At 42.2% G+C, this 17,076-nt stretch overlaps 1 protein-coding gene across 4 annotated transcripts in view; it reads right to left on the bottom strand.

Annotated features, from left to right (window-relative positions):
• Positions 1-11,786, bottom strand: part of LOC118726998 (sperm-associated antigen 6) — a 38,043-nt gene extending 26,257 nt beyond the window's left edge. Inside the window, exons 1-4 of one of the 4 annotated variants that reach the window (XM_036452447.2) lie at positions 11,621-11,651; positions 11,439-11,534; positions 4,972-5,005; positions 687-853 (exon numbers count right to left, since the gene is read on the bottom strand). In XM_036452447.2, the coding sequence (XP_036308340.1) occupies positions 687-848 (162 nt within the window). In that variant the 5' untranslated portion in view covers positions 849-853; positions 4,972-5,005; positions 11,439-11,534; positions 11,621-11,651. Of the gene's footprint in view, positions 1-686; positions 854-4,971; positions 5,024-11,438; positions 11,535-11,620 lie in introns of those variants that run through there. The other 3 variants (XM_036452455.2, XM_036452420.2, XM_036452430.2) reach the window with 3 other exon arrangements.
• Positions 11,787-17,076: the final 5,290 nt, after the last annotated feature.

Genomic DNA, 17,076 nt, shown 5'->3' with positions numbered 1-17,076 from the left:
GATGTTTAATTTGCATATTACCTCTTTATTATATAAAACTAAGGGAAAACTAAGAGTTTTAAAGTAGCTCTTTCTACAGATTTTCTTATAATTGTGTAAAAATTAATGGTGATGCATTTCTTCTCATTGCTTTAAGCTATTTTAACTTATTATATTGGAGAATTTTCAAATTCACTGACAAATCCTTGGGTTTTAATTGTCACTACTAACTACAGAGCCTTAAAAGGCCTGACATGCTTGCATACTTGGTAAAAATGCTTCACTAAACCTTCCATAAATACATTCTCCTTTTTTTTTTTTGATACTTATCTCCCCTCACTTTAAAGCAATTTCCTACAGTTGCCATTAACCAAATTTCCCCTGTATATAAAGATTTCTGTAAACAACTTTCTGTTTGCCTAAGGCTTTATATACCTAAGGCTGATCCTATAATTTTAACACTCCCACACACAGAAATACTGCTTGATGTATAATTCCATTAAGTTTTAAAATCTCTTTCTCTTTATATTAACAATAATGGAAAAAACCTCAAGTAGACTGCCCTAAGGATATTATGTTCAGTTCAAATAATTGAATGTAATGTGCATTAACATCCTAATAATTCTAATGCCTACAAGCTTGCAAATGTACCTAAACTACCCAATTTTCTAAGTAAAAAACATAACTTATTTTAAAAGAATTCTTACATTCTGTTCTGCCAATGAATAAACAAGCTGTGGAAGAATGTCGCCTTTGACAACTGCCTCCGCCAGGTCGTCATTGTAATTAGCCAGCCTCCCAAGCGCCAGAGCGGCCGTCTGCTGGATGGTGGGGACCACGTCCAGAAGGAGAGGCCTCAGCAGAGACATGACACCTGAGTGACATGGTGAAAGGACACAAACCAGCAAAACCTAAGTTAAAAAGCAAACGTACAATTTCATATTTACAAATATGAAAACGAAGGGAAAAAAATCAGCAAAAACAATTAGCCACTAAAAAAACGAATGGGATGTTTAAAAGCATATAATCGGCCAAGACACAGAATATAACCTGTAATTATCAAAGAGCAGCATAGTGTGGCAATAAGAACGGCTGTGGGGCTAGAGAGGATTTTAAATCCCTGATTGGTAAACACTAGCTGTGACCTGAAAGGCTGTCACGAGGGAGGAAGAGAAAGGTTGTGAAGCACATTGGCACAGAGTATAGGCTGGTTCGCCTCCCCGCTTACGTCCCTCCCCCTCATCTTTGCAAATTCTGTCTTTCAGGGCTCAGCTCAGATTATTTCCTCTCAGCAAAGTCTTTCATTTGGCTAGGACCTCACATTCATGAAGGACTACAAATCATATTTCTGACATTATCTCCAAAAATAAAATCTTTAATATAAGAAAGTATATCGTATTATTGGGTCTCACAATATTCATTTTAGGACTAAATACAGAGAAGGTGTATCATCCTCACAACAATAATAAAAGTAGCTTATATTTATGGAGCACTTGTATGCATGCATTGTTCTAAAGATTTCTTTTCCAAATTAATCCACTGACCTCTCATAACAGACCTATGATGTAGGCCTTATTACTATGTCTATTTTACAGATAAGGGCATGTAGTCAGAGAAAGGTTTAAAAAATTATCACACAACTAATAGGTGGTGGAGCAAGGTTAGAAATTCTGACATTTCTTTATTTATAATTGCTAAGCAAATAATATGTATTAAAATTGAAGAGGTAGGAAGGGGGAGATAAATAATAATGGCATTTTGGTCATTTCATTGGATATTACATTTTTTAATATTAACTTTGCCTTCCTAGAAATGTATAAAATAGTCAACAGCTATTTGTGCTTTATGATGGTGTGTTAATCTAACTTTATAAGAAAGTTAAAGATGGAATTTAAACTGGAACAAAGTGCCCCTTGATTTTCTAAACTTTATGTAATTTACAGCCAGTTAATCAACTGATGTTATTACATCTTTTCCATAAAAACATATTCCAGCATCTATAAAAGCATATATTACCAATATTCTTTAAAAATATTTTTAATGAGTTCAGAGAGGAAGGCAGAGGGAGAGAAAGATAGAAACATCAATGATAAGAGAGAATCATGGATTGGCTGCCTCCTGCAAGCCCCACTGGGGATTGAGCCTGCAAGCCGGGAATAGGACCATGATCCCCTGCTTCATAGGTCGATGCTCAAACACTGAGACACACCTGCCGCGGCATCAATATTCTTTTTTTTTTTTTTTTAATTATTATTATTTTTTTAATTAATTTTTTTTTACATATTTTAATGATTTTTTTTTTGCCCCCCTCCCTCATCAATATTCTTTTTTAATGTTACATCCAGAAACATTTGAAATAGAATAAAAGAAAAACATTGACTGGTACAATAACATTTAGGATTAGACTAAAGTAAGATAAATAGTATTAACTAAATAACATAAACAGACAGAAATGATGCTTATTTCAGAGACATTTTCATAGCCTCCCACTTCATTTAATGATCATTTCATGTCTACGTTGCTTGGTTAGACCACCTTCTACAAGGCCCCAGTTGCGAGTTTAAAACCTGCACAGGCTGGTTAACTTTGCAGGCACAAAGCAGTCCTGCTCAGGCCTGGGCCGTAGCTCCTGTGAAACAGTTCAGCATGCCTCTGCTCATAAGGGTTGCTTATATTATTATCTATTCTTCTTCTTAGAGATAATTTCTGAAGGACCTCACAACAAAAAGCTTAAAGCACAGAATAAGGTATTAGAATTACTACCAAGTTAACATGGGTTCTTCCTAGAAAGTTGGGTCTAAAACAATTTGTCGAACTCTTCTTTGTAGTTTGCTTTATTACTTCATTTTGTTCTTAATTGTGGTAAAATAAACATAACATAAAAGTCACCAATTAAGCCAATTTTAGTGTACAATTCAGTGGTACTAAGTACATTTCCAATGATGTGTAATCACCACCATCATCTAGAAGCTGTTAAACTGTTTTCTACAGAAGCTGCACCATTTTACATCCCACCAGCAAAGTGCGAAGGTTCAGATTTCTCCACATCCTCACCACCACTTATTTTTCCTGTTTTTTTTTTTTTTTAAATATATTCTTTATTGATTTTTTTTTTTTACAGAGATGAAGAGAGAGGGATAGAGAGTTAGAAACACAATGAGAAAGAATCATTGATCAGCTGCCTCTTGCATACCCCCTACTGGGGCTGTGCCCTTGGCCAAGGTACACACCCTTGTCCTGAATCAAACCGGGGACCTTTCGGTCCTCTGGCCGCAGGCTGAGGATTATCCACTGAGCCAAACCGGTTTCAGCTTCCCTGTTGTTTCAAATTAATAGGCATTCTAATAGGTGTGAAGTGGTATGTCATTGTGGGTTTGATTTACATTTTCCTAGCACTAATGAGGGTGGATGTCTTTTCAAGTGCTTGTTTACATCACCTTTGCTGAAATGTCTCTTAAGTCCTTTGCCCACTTTGTTGAATACAGCTTGACAGTGTTGATAATAAATATGCTTCACTTAAGAAACAAAAGCTGAATTTGTAAACATATATTGAAAGTTTTACACTAAATACATTAATAAGGCAAAAAATATAAAGAATAAGTATTCTCAGAACACAATTAAAAAGAACCACAATTAAAAAAAAAAAAAAGAATAACAATTCCGGTTCATGTTATTCCCGCCCCCCCCCCCCCCGAATCTGTTATTTCCTTTTTTCCTCACTTGATAAATTTATGTGAAGGAAGTCACTTATTGTCTTTTGAAATATAATTAGAAAATCAATCCAACCTAGGTAGTTTAAATTAAATTCTTAAGAACTTTGACCTTCTATGCTAAGAATTTGATAAATTTATCTCTCCAGGTTTATAGTACTTAATTTGATTATGCGTTTATTATTAATTACAGTATTTAGCTAATTTACGAAGAGTCTCCAATTCTAGAAAATCTCCGTTAGCAATTTTAGCAGTAAAATATTTTACCTCCCAAAGGTATTTCACTTGTTCATATAATCAAAGGAACTTTCTACTTTATATATTCTCTCCTCCGTATTTCCACAGCATTTGGCCCTGGAAAAATAATGTCAATAAAAGAACACATAAGCCCTTTCCTTCTATTCCTGTATTCAATATCCAGATTAGGCTTCTGCATGGAAACTTCTGCTCTGTCACACTTTCCCTATATTTCTTAGTCCAGACAGTAGCACAATAAGGATTTTGAAAAGTTTAAAATCTCTGAACCTATAAAAGTAACAGCTAAAGCTTCCATTTAAAATATCTTTATTTTGCCGAAACCAGTTTCCTCAGTGGATAGAGCGTTGGCCTGCGGACTGAAAGGTCCCGGGTTCAATCCCTATCAAAGGCATGTACCTTGGTTGCAGGCACATCCATAGTAGGGGGTGTGCAAGAGGCAGCTGATCAATAATTCTCTCTCATCTATGTTTATAACTTTCTATCCCTCTCTCTTCCTCTCTGTAAAAACTCAATAACAAAAAATAAAAAAAAAATATCTTTATTTTGGGGGGTAGGGCAGGTAGAAGTGGGTAAACAGGGAATAAATTGTGATGGAAGGAGATTAGACTTTGGATGGTGAACACAAAATACAATATACAGATAAAATTAGTTATAGAATTGTACAGTTGAAACCTATATAATTTTATTAACCAATGTCACCCAAATAAATTCAATAAAAATAAATAAATGTCTTTGTTTGAATAAGATCATTCTTATTAGAGAAAATACTGCCCCAAATTTATACTCCTTAAATTTTCCTTAGTGCTTTATAATCATTAAATTCCAGGGACCTGGTTTTTTATTTTATCTTTTACACAGAGTAAGCATGGAGACTTTGTTACAGTTACAGGTTTGTTCTAAAAATGCGACAATGATCCAAGAGATGAGGGTAGGGGATGGGGGTGGAAGAGGAGAAAGGTTGAGGGAAGGTGGAGAGAAAAGGAGAAATTAAGTAAATATGACATAAAAATAAAATTTTCCTTACCTGCCTGTCCATTAGAAATCCATAGTAATTGATCCTTGGTGAGCGAATGCATGAAAATTTAGAGTCCATCAATTACAGCAGTCTGAATAGTTGCTATTCAGATATACAAGGTCCCTAGGGAGCAGCTAATGACCTCATGGGGAGTCTACACTGAAGGAGCCAACATGATCTATCTAATACCTAATATTAAAAGTAATTCATGTATTATACCTAATATTTATAATAAAACAATTTAGTATACTCTATACTAGGGGTGTCGAACTCAATCAGATAAGGGGCCAAAATCTAAAATCCAGCCTAAATCGCGGGCCGAATGGTTTACTGAACAGTCATAAACTGTCATTGAGATGGAAACGCAGTGGAGTGCAGTGATGACAGCTCGGTGCGGGCCACATTGCAAGGCCTGGCGGGACAGATTTGGCCCGCGGGCCTTGTGTTTGACACATGTGCTCTATACAAACTGGTAAACCATTGTGAAACTATTTTTGAAATTTAACTTATAGGATAAATCTTTACAACCCTCTCTCTCCTCCAGCTTTATAGCTTTGAGCTCCTTTTCTATTTTTCTTGTTCTAGTGCCATGCTGGGGACATTGCTGCTAACACCTACACTGCCATCCAGTTAGGCCCCAAACAGAAACAGCCTTGCTGGCCCTGCCCACAATCATTCACTCAAAACACAGGTCAGTGTTTACCAAGTGGCAAGGAGTAGAACTACACAAGAGTTAAGGCAGCTCCTACTCTCAAGGGACTAATAATCAAGTGGAGATTATAAAATAGCCTCGAAATAATCCCAGCTCTTTAATTCCCTTCAGAGCAACAAAGACCTAATTACTTTGATTTTGCATGCCTATTACATACAAAAAAATTACCCATTCATTCTCATATTACATATAATTTATATATGTATTACCTCAATCTTCTGTTTATAAAGATATTTAACATCTCACCTTTGTTTATTTAAAAACAAGTGTCTATAAACACCTCCGGGGAATTTAAATCATAGTAAAGTTTTCTGGTTGCTTTTTATCTTTTTGTGTTTCAATTTTATTTATTTTTATTGTGGTAAGTTACACATAACAAAATTTATTATTTTAACCATTTTTAGATGTACAATTCAGTAGCACTATGTTGCATAATCATCACCCACTATCATTTCCAGCACTTTCTCATTATTGCTTACAGATACGCTATTCAAATTAAACACCAACTCCCCATTTCTCCATACCGCAGTCCCTGGTAACCTCTATTCTACTTTCCGTCTCTTTGAACTTGTCTACTGTAGATACCTCATATCAATGGAATCATATACTATTTGTCCTTTTGTTTCCTGGCTTATTTCCTACTTAGTATGTTTTCAAGGTTCATCTATTGCAGCATGTATCAGAATCTCATTACCTTTGTAAGATGAATAATATTCCATTGTATGTATATATTGATACAACATATTGTTTGTCCACTCTTCTGTTGATGAGCATTTAAGTTGTTTCCATTTTTAGGTTATTGTAAATAATGCTTGTATGAGCACTGGTGTACACGTATCTATCTGAGTCCCAGGTTTCAATTCCTTTAAGTGTACCTATATACCTAAAAGTGGAATTTTAGGTCCTGGTGGTGTGGCTCAGTTGATTGGGCATCATCCCCTACAATGAAACGTTATCTGTTTGATTTCTGGTCAGGGCACATGCCTGGTTTGTGAGCTTCATCCCTGGTTGGGGCACGTACAGAAGGCAATAGATTGATATATCTCTCACATAAATGTTTCTCTCTCTCTCTCTCTCTCTCTCTCTCTCTCTCTCTCTCTCTCTCTCTCTCTTTCTCTCTCTCTCTCTCTTCTCTTCCCCCCCCTCTCTTTCTTTAAGCATGTCCTTGAATGAGAATTAAAAAAAAAAAAAGCTGTGGTACATATACCCAATGGAATACTTCTCAGCCATAAAAAAGAATGACATCTTACCTTTTGTGACAGGATGAATAGACCTAGAAGGTATTATGCTAAATGAAATAAATCAGCTAGAGAAAGATAAATACCACATGATTTCACTTATATATGGAATCTAAAGAACAAAATAAACAAACAAAATATTGAAGTAGAAATAGAGAAGGGAGTGTCAGTTGACAGAAGAAAGGGAGGTTGGGGCAGATGGGTGAAAGGTAAAAGAATTAAGAAGTACAGATGGGTAGTTATAGAATAGTCACAGAGATGTAAATTAGGGAAGACAGTCAATAATATTGTAATAACTATGTATAGGGCTGGGCAGGTAATTGAAATATTGGGGGAACCAATCTGTAAAGTACATGATTTTCCAGTCACTATGCTGTACATCTGAAACTAATCTATAATAATAAAAGCATAATATGCTAATTAGACTGGACAGCTGAACCACCTTCCGGGTGTCCTTCTGGATGACCTTCCGGACAAAGCTAGGGCTGCAAGGACCAAGGCAAGCCGCTGCGGCTGGGAGAGCTGAGCCCCTTGCACAGATTTTGTGCCTCAGGCCTCTAGTATAGAATAATGTTGAACGTAAATTGTAATTAAAAATAAAAGAAATACCTATTCAGAATAGACAAGGTGTTGAAAACGCAATTGTCTTTAACCTCAAAGAACTTGTATAGGGGCTTTGAGAGATAACAAATGGAACACATTATGATGTATGCAATGAAATAAGTGGAGTGCGCTCTGCAAACATGGGAGAGCATCGAGCCCAGGCTTTGAAGAACACGGAAAAGGCAACCCAGGAGCAGTGACACCTAAGTTGAGATCTGAAGGTTTTGGAGGCATGTTGCCTGCTAAAAAAAAGAAGAATTAGTGAGGTAAATGGATTACAGAGTATTCCAACCAGAAGGAACTATATAAATGAAGCTCAGAACCAAAAACAGTTTGATATATTGACAAAACTGAGAATGCAGTATGACTACAGTACAAGAAGGGAGAGAGGAGGCTGGAGAAAGAAGGTTAATTAAAAGGAACCAAAATCCTGAAGGGTCCAATAAACTATTTTAAGTATTTTGAATTGTATCTGAACACCAGTGTCAGTGCGGTGATAGGATCAAATTTGTACTTTGGTGAAGAAGGATCACTCTCATTACACTGGGAAGAAAGGATAAAAATAGACACTATTGGGGGCAGGAAGACCACAGAGGAAGCTGTTGTAGGAACTACACTGGTTGTGCAGATAGCCTGAAGAACAGCAATGGCAAAAGGGAAAGAGAAAAGTGAATGGCCTAAGGAGGTATTTAGGAGAGAAACTGATTAGTGTGAAGATGGAGGAATCGGTGATACTTCCAGGTTCTGGCTTGGACAGGGATGCAGGATTGTGGCAGACTGTTGAAGAAGCCATGAGAAAGTCAGACCAGTCTGAAATGTCAAGTGGGAGGGTAATGGGGCAAGAGACAAAGCTGGAGAGCTTGGCCGGGCCAGCTCAAGTTTGGCTCTAGGTCAAATTAAGATCTTGTTACGATAATCTTTTTATTTTTAATTTTTTAAATGTTTTTATTGATTTTTTAGAGAGAGAGGAAAGGAGAGGTATAGAAAGATAGAAACACTGACTGCCTCCTGCATGCCCCATACTGGGGATTGAGCCAGCAACCTGGGCATGTGTCCTCTCTGGGAATCAAACTGGTGATCTCTTGATTCCTGGGTCAATGCTCAACCATGAACCACAGCTGCTGGGCTTGTGATGCCACTCTAAGGGAAATGGGAAGCCATGGAGAACTTTGGTGTTTGCACTACTTACTTTCAGTGAAATAAATGAAAATGAAGACTGAATAACCCCCAAGTCCACCATGTATGGCTGTGTACTGCGCAAATCCAGGGGCTGCCGTTCACATTGACCATGATATAAATGTACACCCAAAGTCATGCAAAGCACAGCAGCCATCCTTGACATCACATCTTATGTGGTCCTCTAGTTTTATGTGAATAAATGTCTTATCTCCAGAGTAAAGTAATAAGCAGTGTTTACATTGAATCTAGATAACATAAAATATGCTAAAATAAATTTCTCAGGAAAAGAAAAATCTTAGTGTTCCATTAAGATATTAAAGTGCAGATAACTTTAAGACATTGTTATATTCCTTTTTTAAAATATATATTTTATTGATCTTTTACAGAGAGGAAGGGAGAGAGATAGACAGTTAGAAACATCTATGAGATAGAAACATCAATCAGCTGCCTCTTGCACACCCTCCACCAGGGATGTGCCCGCAACCAAGGTACACGCCCTTGACCTGAATTAAACCTGGGACCCTTCAGACCGCAGACCAACGCTCTATCCATTGAACCAAACTGGTTAGGGCAGTTATATTTCTTTTGTATTCCATTCCTTCATAAGTGAGAACAGGTGGCTGTTTAAAATGTCCAATAGCCGTGGCTGGGTGCTTAGTTGGTTAGACTGTGGTTTCCACGGGCAAGGTTGCGGGCACATACAAGAATCGACCAATGGATGCATAAATAAGTGGAACAACAAACCCATGTTTCTCTCTCTCCCTCCCTTTCTAAATTTAAAATATAATTAAAAGTTCAATGTCATCTCTAAGTCACTTCTACTTCACTGATCATTTAGCCTGTTTGGATTGCTACATCCCATAGAATATTCTACATTGTACACTTATGGGAAGAGAAAGCCTGCCACTCTTATACTAAACCATGATATTGTGTATTTTAAGTATTACCTATACTTCCATTTTTCTGTATCAAATTTTTAATGTAATGTCAATAATCTTCCCTATTTTAAAAATGTTTTAGATGAGCAGTATATTGTCCAAAAATTAAATATTTGTAAATAGTAAGTGTCCATTAACAAAGGGCATTGAGTAGGACTAAAAGAGAAAAAAAAATCCCTAAAATATAAGTGCATTTTAAAATGAATTATGCTGTAATAAACTTTATTTAGTTAGTACATATGAAACAGTATGTATGTTTAGTTCTGTTCTGAGTACTTTGAGGAGTATACATGCATGCATAAAAGCACACACACACATGCAGAAGAAAGTAAATTAACCCACAGGAAACAACTGCAGAACAAAAGATTATCAATTTTGAAATAGTGAAATTTTAAAAGTGGATGAGAGATTAGAGCAAGTTGCCCAGGGTTAGGGACAGGAGGGATGTGGGTGTGGTTAGAAAAGGGCAACACAGGGAGGCACCCTTGGGTGATGAAAGAGGTTTGTATCTTGACTATGGTGATGGGTACACACAGGATAAAACTGCATAGCACACACACAAACACATCAGTCCCAGTCAGACTGGGAGAACCCGGATTAAATCAGAGAATTACCCATGTCACCTCCTGGTTGTGATATCATCCCACAGTTTCCAGGTATACAGGATCTTGTACTGTTTCTTACAATTACATGTGAATCTACAATTACCCCTAAACAAAAAGTTTTTAAAACTGTTATAATATGCACTTTCTCCATTCTTAATGCATGTACTGACCCAAAATGAAAACATACAAGGAATAAACACCAAAATTCCTCCCACTGATAAACAACAACAACAAAACACATAAAAATGCTGTAGTATCTAGTAACCCTAAAAAATAACCCACAGTAAATTTATGTCTAAACATTCTTGCCCTTATTTTAATGTTCTTAATTTTCTTTTAATTGCATGTGAATTTAAGTGAGTCTTAAAGATCATATCCTATAAATTGAAGGTTTCTCATGACACAGTAATGATAAGATGCTCTTACTTTGAGTGCAGATCCTGGTGGATCATGCTTAATGAGAGAAGAAAGGGAAGGGAGAGGAGAACCACCACTATCTCCTTGTTATTAGATAAGAAGCAAATCATCTGCATGAGTTGGGCTGAGGGGTGAAATGAGAAATATTATGAGGGTTTCTCAAAACTAGATCTTTACTGACTTTGAATATCCTGGAAAAGACTCAAGCGTATCAAGCTCTTTCACTAATGCAAAATGAAAAATAACAGTGGCTCTGGAGTACCTTGGTGTGAAGTTAAGGTGATCAAGGCAGGGTGACGGGGCAGGGGCACCGCACGGTAACCGGGCCTGATTAGGGCAGATTCCCGTTCACATAGAATGACTTCAGGCTGGTTTGGCTTTGACTTTCCACCTGACACTTGCCTGGTTGCAGTAAAGATGGAAACAGGGCTTCTCTCACACCAAACTGTGAGCTTCACCCGCTCAGCCTCACCCCCAAAGGCCCGCTAAAGAGACTGAATGCTTCTACCACCTTCGCAGTGAACTGGAGGCATTCCTCCAGCCCTCCTCCTTCTCCCCAACTCAGCCGCAGGGGATAGGGGTGGGATGGGATGGGAGGCCGGGGTCAGGAAAGGTGGGGGTGGGAACGCGGCAGGAGAGCCCAGTGACAGGCAGTGACTGGCCTGGGGTGCTGTGATGGGCGAGGCAGGGCTGAGGACCCGGCAGACCAATGGCTGCAGGCGCAGGGCACCAGGTAACGACAGCCCCAGGGGTGCGGGCCACGCGGGTGCAGGGAAGGGCTCACCCGCGTTCTGCAGGGTCTCGATGTTTTGGGGTCTGGTCGCCAGCTCTGCCACCATCTGCACGAACTGGGTGCGGGCTTTCTGGTACTGCTCGAACACTGCGGAGAGAGACACGGTGGAGCGAGCTGCTCAGACACCCCCTGGCTCCCGTCCAGTGCTGTGGGGCAGCCGCCCCAGCTCCTACCTTGCAGCACCTGCCTCTGGCTCATGGTGCCTGCGGCTCTCCGCTGGCCAAGCTGGGGGCCACCTGGCTCGTGTGTCCCGGGCCTGCGAGTCCCAGGAGAGGACCGCGCACGGGCCTGGGGACGGAGGCCAGTCCTCTCTGTGTACCCGGGTCTCCCGAGCAACCGACCCGAACAGCGGTCCGGCTTCAACTGTCAGTCTCTGGATTGACGTCACGGGGGCGGGGCCCCGCGCCCCCAAGAATGGCCAGTCCGGGGAGAACCTCACCTGCAGGGGCTCCCGGACGCGCCAACGCGCCCACCCGCGGCAGGAGCTGCACCGTGGAGGGCCCCATTCTTCGGGGCAGGGCGTCCGGGCCTGGAGGGTGCCCTCCCCGCGGCCTCTGCTCTTGGCCCGCCCTGGGCCGCCAGGAGCGGCGCTGCACCCCTGTTAGCAGCGGGTGGGGGGCGTGCCCGCCTCTCTCAGGCGCATCAGGTGCAGCTCCTGCAGGTGGATGTGGCCCCGGCACTTGGCCAGCGAAGCCACCCAGGGCCCGCGCGGGCGGCACGGGGGCGGGTGCACTGGTGCCGCCCACCCCGCCCGCTGCTGCCCCGAGCCCGGCCGCTGCGAAGCCCCCCGCCGGGCTCTCGCTGCCGGGAAGCCGAGTGGAGTGGTGTCTGGAGCTGGCCTTGGCCGCCCGCTCCCGGTGCAGCTGCGTGTACCCATCTTGGTCCTCTCCACCAGGCTCAGGCCAGGGGTCCCGAAGCTGAGCGCCGCCTTGCCCCGCACCGCTCCGCGCGCTTGTGCCTGCGCCTGCCCAGGGCTCCCTGGAGAGGGCGCGGGGCGGCGGACTGGGAATAGGGGTGGCGGGGGAAGGGAGGGGTGCCGAGCGTCTGGGCCGGAGCCCACAGAGGCGCAGGCGGGGTGCGGGGTGCGCGCGGACAAGCTCTGGCCGAGGTGCCTGCGCAGTCTGCGGGGGGGTGGGGGGGTGGGGGGTGGGGGAGGGTGGGTGGTGGTGGTGGTGGTGGGGGTTGGTGGGGGTGGGGGTGTGGGGGCCGCGGGACAGGCGGGTTGTACGTGAACGCTTGGCGGGGCTTAAGTGTTTGCATCAAAGGCTAGGGGCGGAGGGCCGGGGAGCGCACAGCGGGCGGGAGCGCTCTCCTGCAGTGGGGACATGGGCAAGCTCCAGTGGAGGTGCAGGTGCCAATAGTGGGGAGGAGGGCTCGGAATGGGTGGGGTCCCATTGACAGGCCGGGGGCACAGGTGCCGGTGCCAAGACTAGGTTGATGGGGGCGACCAGGAAGCGCAAAGCGTGCAGTGGGAGTGCGGGTTCTCTCCAGAGCGCGCCAACTCGTGGGGCTGGGGGGCCGGGTGGGCAGCAGAATGGCACTGGCTGAGCTGGAGTTGGGTCCATAGGCTGACTAAGGCTGTTCATTTCCCTTTGGGGAGAAGACAGCCACTCTGTGTACTTGATTGGTTGAGAACCTCTGACACACCAAAATAGTCATTGGAATTGAATAGAATAAGTTTTTTTTCTCCCCCCACCCCCACCACCAAAAAGCAAAGGCGGTTTTCCAGTCACAGTAACCTAGCTGCAAATTAGGCAGCCAATATTTCTATCTTTATCTAAGCTACTGTCGCCCTCTGCTGGAAAAGTTTATGACTGCTGCTTTAAGTGTTGAGAACAAGAAATAATTGACTCTGGTCATTTTAATTTAACAATGTTTGGGCCACTAACTTTTCTTTGAACTTGTGATTGCCTAAAAAAGCTGCGTTTATATTTATTTATAGAACCAATTTATTTCTTATGTAGTACCCTACAATTTTAGACATTATTTGATAATGATTAAATATTCCCCATCCTTCTCTATAAGCACAGAATTAATTTATGAAGTAGTATCAAAGCTTAATGATAGAAACAACAGCAGCAGAATTTAGAGTGCTCTTTTGAAAATTTTGATTAATTAAAATTTGGAAAAAAATATAGAAACATGGAAGTAGAAAGAAAAATTATGTGCAGTCCTATTTCAGGGGGGGAAAAAAAAGACTTTTTACATTTTGGAATGTTTTCTTCCAGTGCTTTTTCTAGGAATATAAAGTTTTTTTTTTTTAATGTTTATTGTTTTGCCTAGCTGTTACATGCTATAAATAGAAATTTGTGTCCTGTATTTTTTTTTCTCTCCAAACATAATCATTTTCCCATTTCCTTATAAACACTCTGTTACTGTGAGGAACATGTGGGTGTGTCACCCAGACCCCCTTTCCCAGGGAGGACTTGGTGCCCCAGCTGCTGCCGCCCCTCAGGGACTGCCTCAGAGACAGGGAGCCATTTGACCAGCCTATGGCCTTCCCAGCTCAGCCCACATCCAGGGCCTGGCAGGGGCTGGTAGCTGGCCCAGCCACTTCGCCCAATGGGAAGAACTCTGTGGCTTGTCGTTTCTGGAGCTCCACAGCCGGTCATCTGAGGCTGGCCTTCTGCCTCTGGCCAGTCCTGCTTCCCCTCTTACCTTCCATGGCATTCGCTGAAGGCTGTTTCCTGGATACACCCTAAATTCACAAAATTCCCCCTCACCACCTGCCTCCTAGAGAGCACAGCCTATGTGCCTGCGACTTCTCATTTTTTGAATATAGTATATGTACACGTGTTTAGAAAATTTGAACAGCACAAAAGGTTTTCAGTGCAAAAGTAAGTCTCCCTCTAACCCCGACTCCTTCCCCCTTGTTCTCCCCAGAGGAAAATACTGTTATCCATTCTGAGGGGATGTTAACAGGACCGGGCTGTACACACACACATAGATGCTGTGCTGTTCAATTTTGTGTGTCCACTTGCCTGGATCACAGGATGCCTGCATAGGTAGTTAAATATTATTTCCTAGGAGTGTGCTTCCAGAAGAGATTAGCATTGAGTCAGTGAAGTGGTAGAGTGGGTGGCCCTCTCCAATGTGTGAGGCCTCATCCAATCTGTTAGGACCGGGCTAGAACAAAATGCTGGAGGCAGGGAGGGTCTGCTCATTCTCTGCCTGACTGTATGAACTAGATTATTGATTTCCTGTCCTCAGTGCTTCTGGTTCCCAGGCCTCCACTCCTGGACTGAAGACAACACCATCGGGTCTTTGGCTCTCAGCTTGGGAACTACACCATGGACTCTCCTGCATGTCCAGCCACAAGCAACTCAGCCTCCAAAACTGCATGAGCAATTTCTTATAATAAAGCTTTTTTTTTTTTTTTTTTTTTTTTTTTTTTTTTTTTAGAGATATCCATCCATCCACCCAACTACCCATCCATCCATCCATCCACCCAGCATCCACCCATCCATCCATCCATTCATCCATCCATCCATCCATCCATCCACTCATCCACCCAACTATCCTATTGGTTCTGGTTTTCTGGAGAACCCTAATACAGATCCATGTACTTAAAATCTTTATTATGAAATAGTTCTATATTTACAGAAGATTTGCAAAAGCAATACAGAGTCCCCTTATCTCCTCCATGAGCTTCCTTTGTTAACATCTTGCACCATCACATTCAGCACAACTAAGAAATGAGCAGTGGTACAATACTGGGAATCAAACTACAAATTTAACTCAGATCTCACCAGTTTTCCATTGCTGTCCTCTTTCTGACAGTTGGGCGCACTTTAGTGCTTCATGCTTCTCCTTCCAGCAAATGTTCTAGAATTGCCAGTTTGTTTAACTCAAAGGAATTCTGCTTTTTTAAAATGCTAATACAGCCGAAACCGGTTTGGCTCAGTGGTAGAGCATCGGTCTGTGGACTGAAAGGTCCCAGGTTCTATTCTGGTCAAGGGCATGTACATTAGTTGCGGGCACATCCCCAGTAGGGGGTGTGCAAGAGGCAGCTGGTCGATGTTTCTCTCTCATCGCTGTTTCTAGCTCTCTATCTCTCTCCCTTCCTATCTGTAAAAAAATCAATAAAATATATTTAAAAAAAATAAAAATAAAAATGCTAATACAAATAACACTCTGGTTCACAGTTTTATTGTTTTTATAACATTTGTTCTCAATTTCTGGTTCTTTTTTGAGGGTATGGGGCCTGGCCATTTTTTGAGGACGTTGATTCGTGTACGTACCACATTTGCCTCCTACAGAGCTGCCTATTCGCCCCAGGAACGCATCCCTGCACTTTCCCACCACCTCTTGTCAGCAGTGACGACCTCTGATGCAACCCAAATAGGTACGTACTGTTCAGTTCCCTTCTTTTAGCTTCTTAGGATAATTTTCCACAAGCTCAGGCACATCCGATACAAGTCTGTTGCGTTCCAATCTACCTCTGAGACACATCCCTCATGAGGCCTCCATTCTCCTATCTGGCTGGATACTCTCCTGGCTGCTGTCACCCTGGGACTGCCTTCTGCTGCCATTTTGGGGGCTTCCTCTGCTCCTCTCCTGAGCTGGTGTTTTAGCCCGAGTTCCCCCAGAAAGCAGAACCTGAGCCCAGGCTTGCATGCAAGTTGTATATTTCAGAAAGTGATCGCAGGGAGCAGGAGTAGGAACAAGAAACAGGAGGGAAAGGCATACAAGTGCGTTGTTGGGAGATAAAAGGAAGTGCATGTGTTGGCCTCTGCCCAGGCTCCCGGCGCAGGCTCCCGAGACCCTTGTCATGTCCTCAGTGATAAGAAGCATTTGTTCTAATATTTCTGGGTGAAAATACCAAAGGGTTTAAGGTCTAATAAGGTTACTGTGGGATTCACTTAAAAATTGTCAGGTGTGGGAGGGGGACAGATAACACAAGATTGGCCAGTATGCCTGGTAAATCATTGATAATTGTTAAAGCTAAGTAATGTGAATATGGTAGTTTGTCACACATTCTCCATGTTTTAAAGTGTTCACAATAAAAACCCTTTAAAAGGTTCTCTTCCAGCTGGAGTCCTGTACCTGGCAGGAAGGAGGAGGAGGCACATGCAGGCCAGCATTGATGCTGTGAATGACGGGGCTCCAGATGTGTCCAGGCACATGACTGTGTGAGGACAGTGCATTTGAAGGGCAAAGAAAACAGTCCATTAAGAAAGATGGATGCCTTCTCCCAACACCTGCTAGTTCCAGACTTTCCAAGGCACACGTGTCATCCATGGTGCGAATGTGTTATATTTAAGAAATGTCCTAGTGCTGATTTCACCCAGTTCTCCATAATTTATTTTAAAAAGATACAGAACTGAAACAGGTTTGGCTCAGTGGCTAGAGCATCAGCCTGTGGACTGAAGGGTCCTGGGTTCAATTCCGGTCAAGGGCATGTTCCTTGGTTGCGGGCATATCCACAGTAGGGGGCGTGCAAGAGGCAGCTGATCAATGACTCTCTCATTTATGTTTCTATCTCTCCCTTCCTCTCTGCAAAAAATCAATAAAATATATATTTAAAAAAATAAAAATAAAAAGAAACAGAGAATCAAGCCTGAAGTGTGTCCTAAAGGAATGGAGAGGCGCAAGGCCAGAGATGCGCCATCCATTAAAGGCTGGCCAT

The sequence above is a fragment of the Pipistrellus kuhlii genome, unplaced genomic scaffold (genome assembly GCF_014108245.1).
Source record: "Pipistrellus kuhlii isolate mPipKuh1 unplaced genomic scaffold, mPipKuh1.p scaffold_m20_p_1, whole genome shotgun sequence".
NCBI lineage: Eukaryota > Metazoa > Chordata > Mammalia > Chiroptera > Vespertilionidae > Pipistrellus > Pipistrellus kuhlii.
Note: the sequence above shows the minus strand (reverse complement) of the source record. Positions and strands in the feature narration are given on the sequence as shown.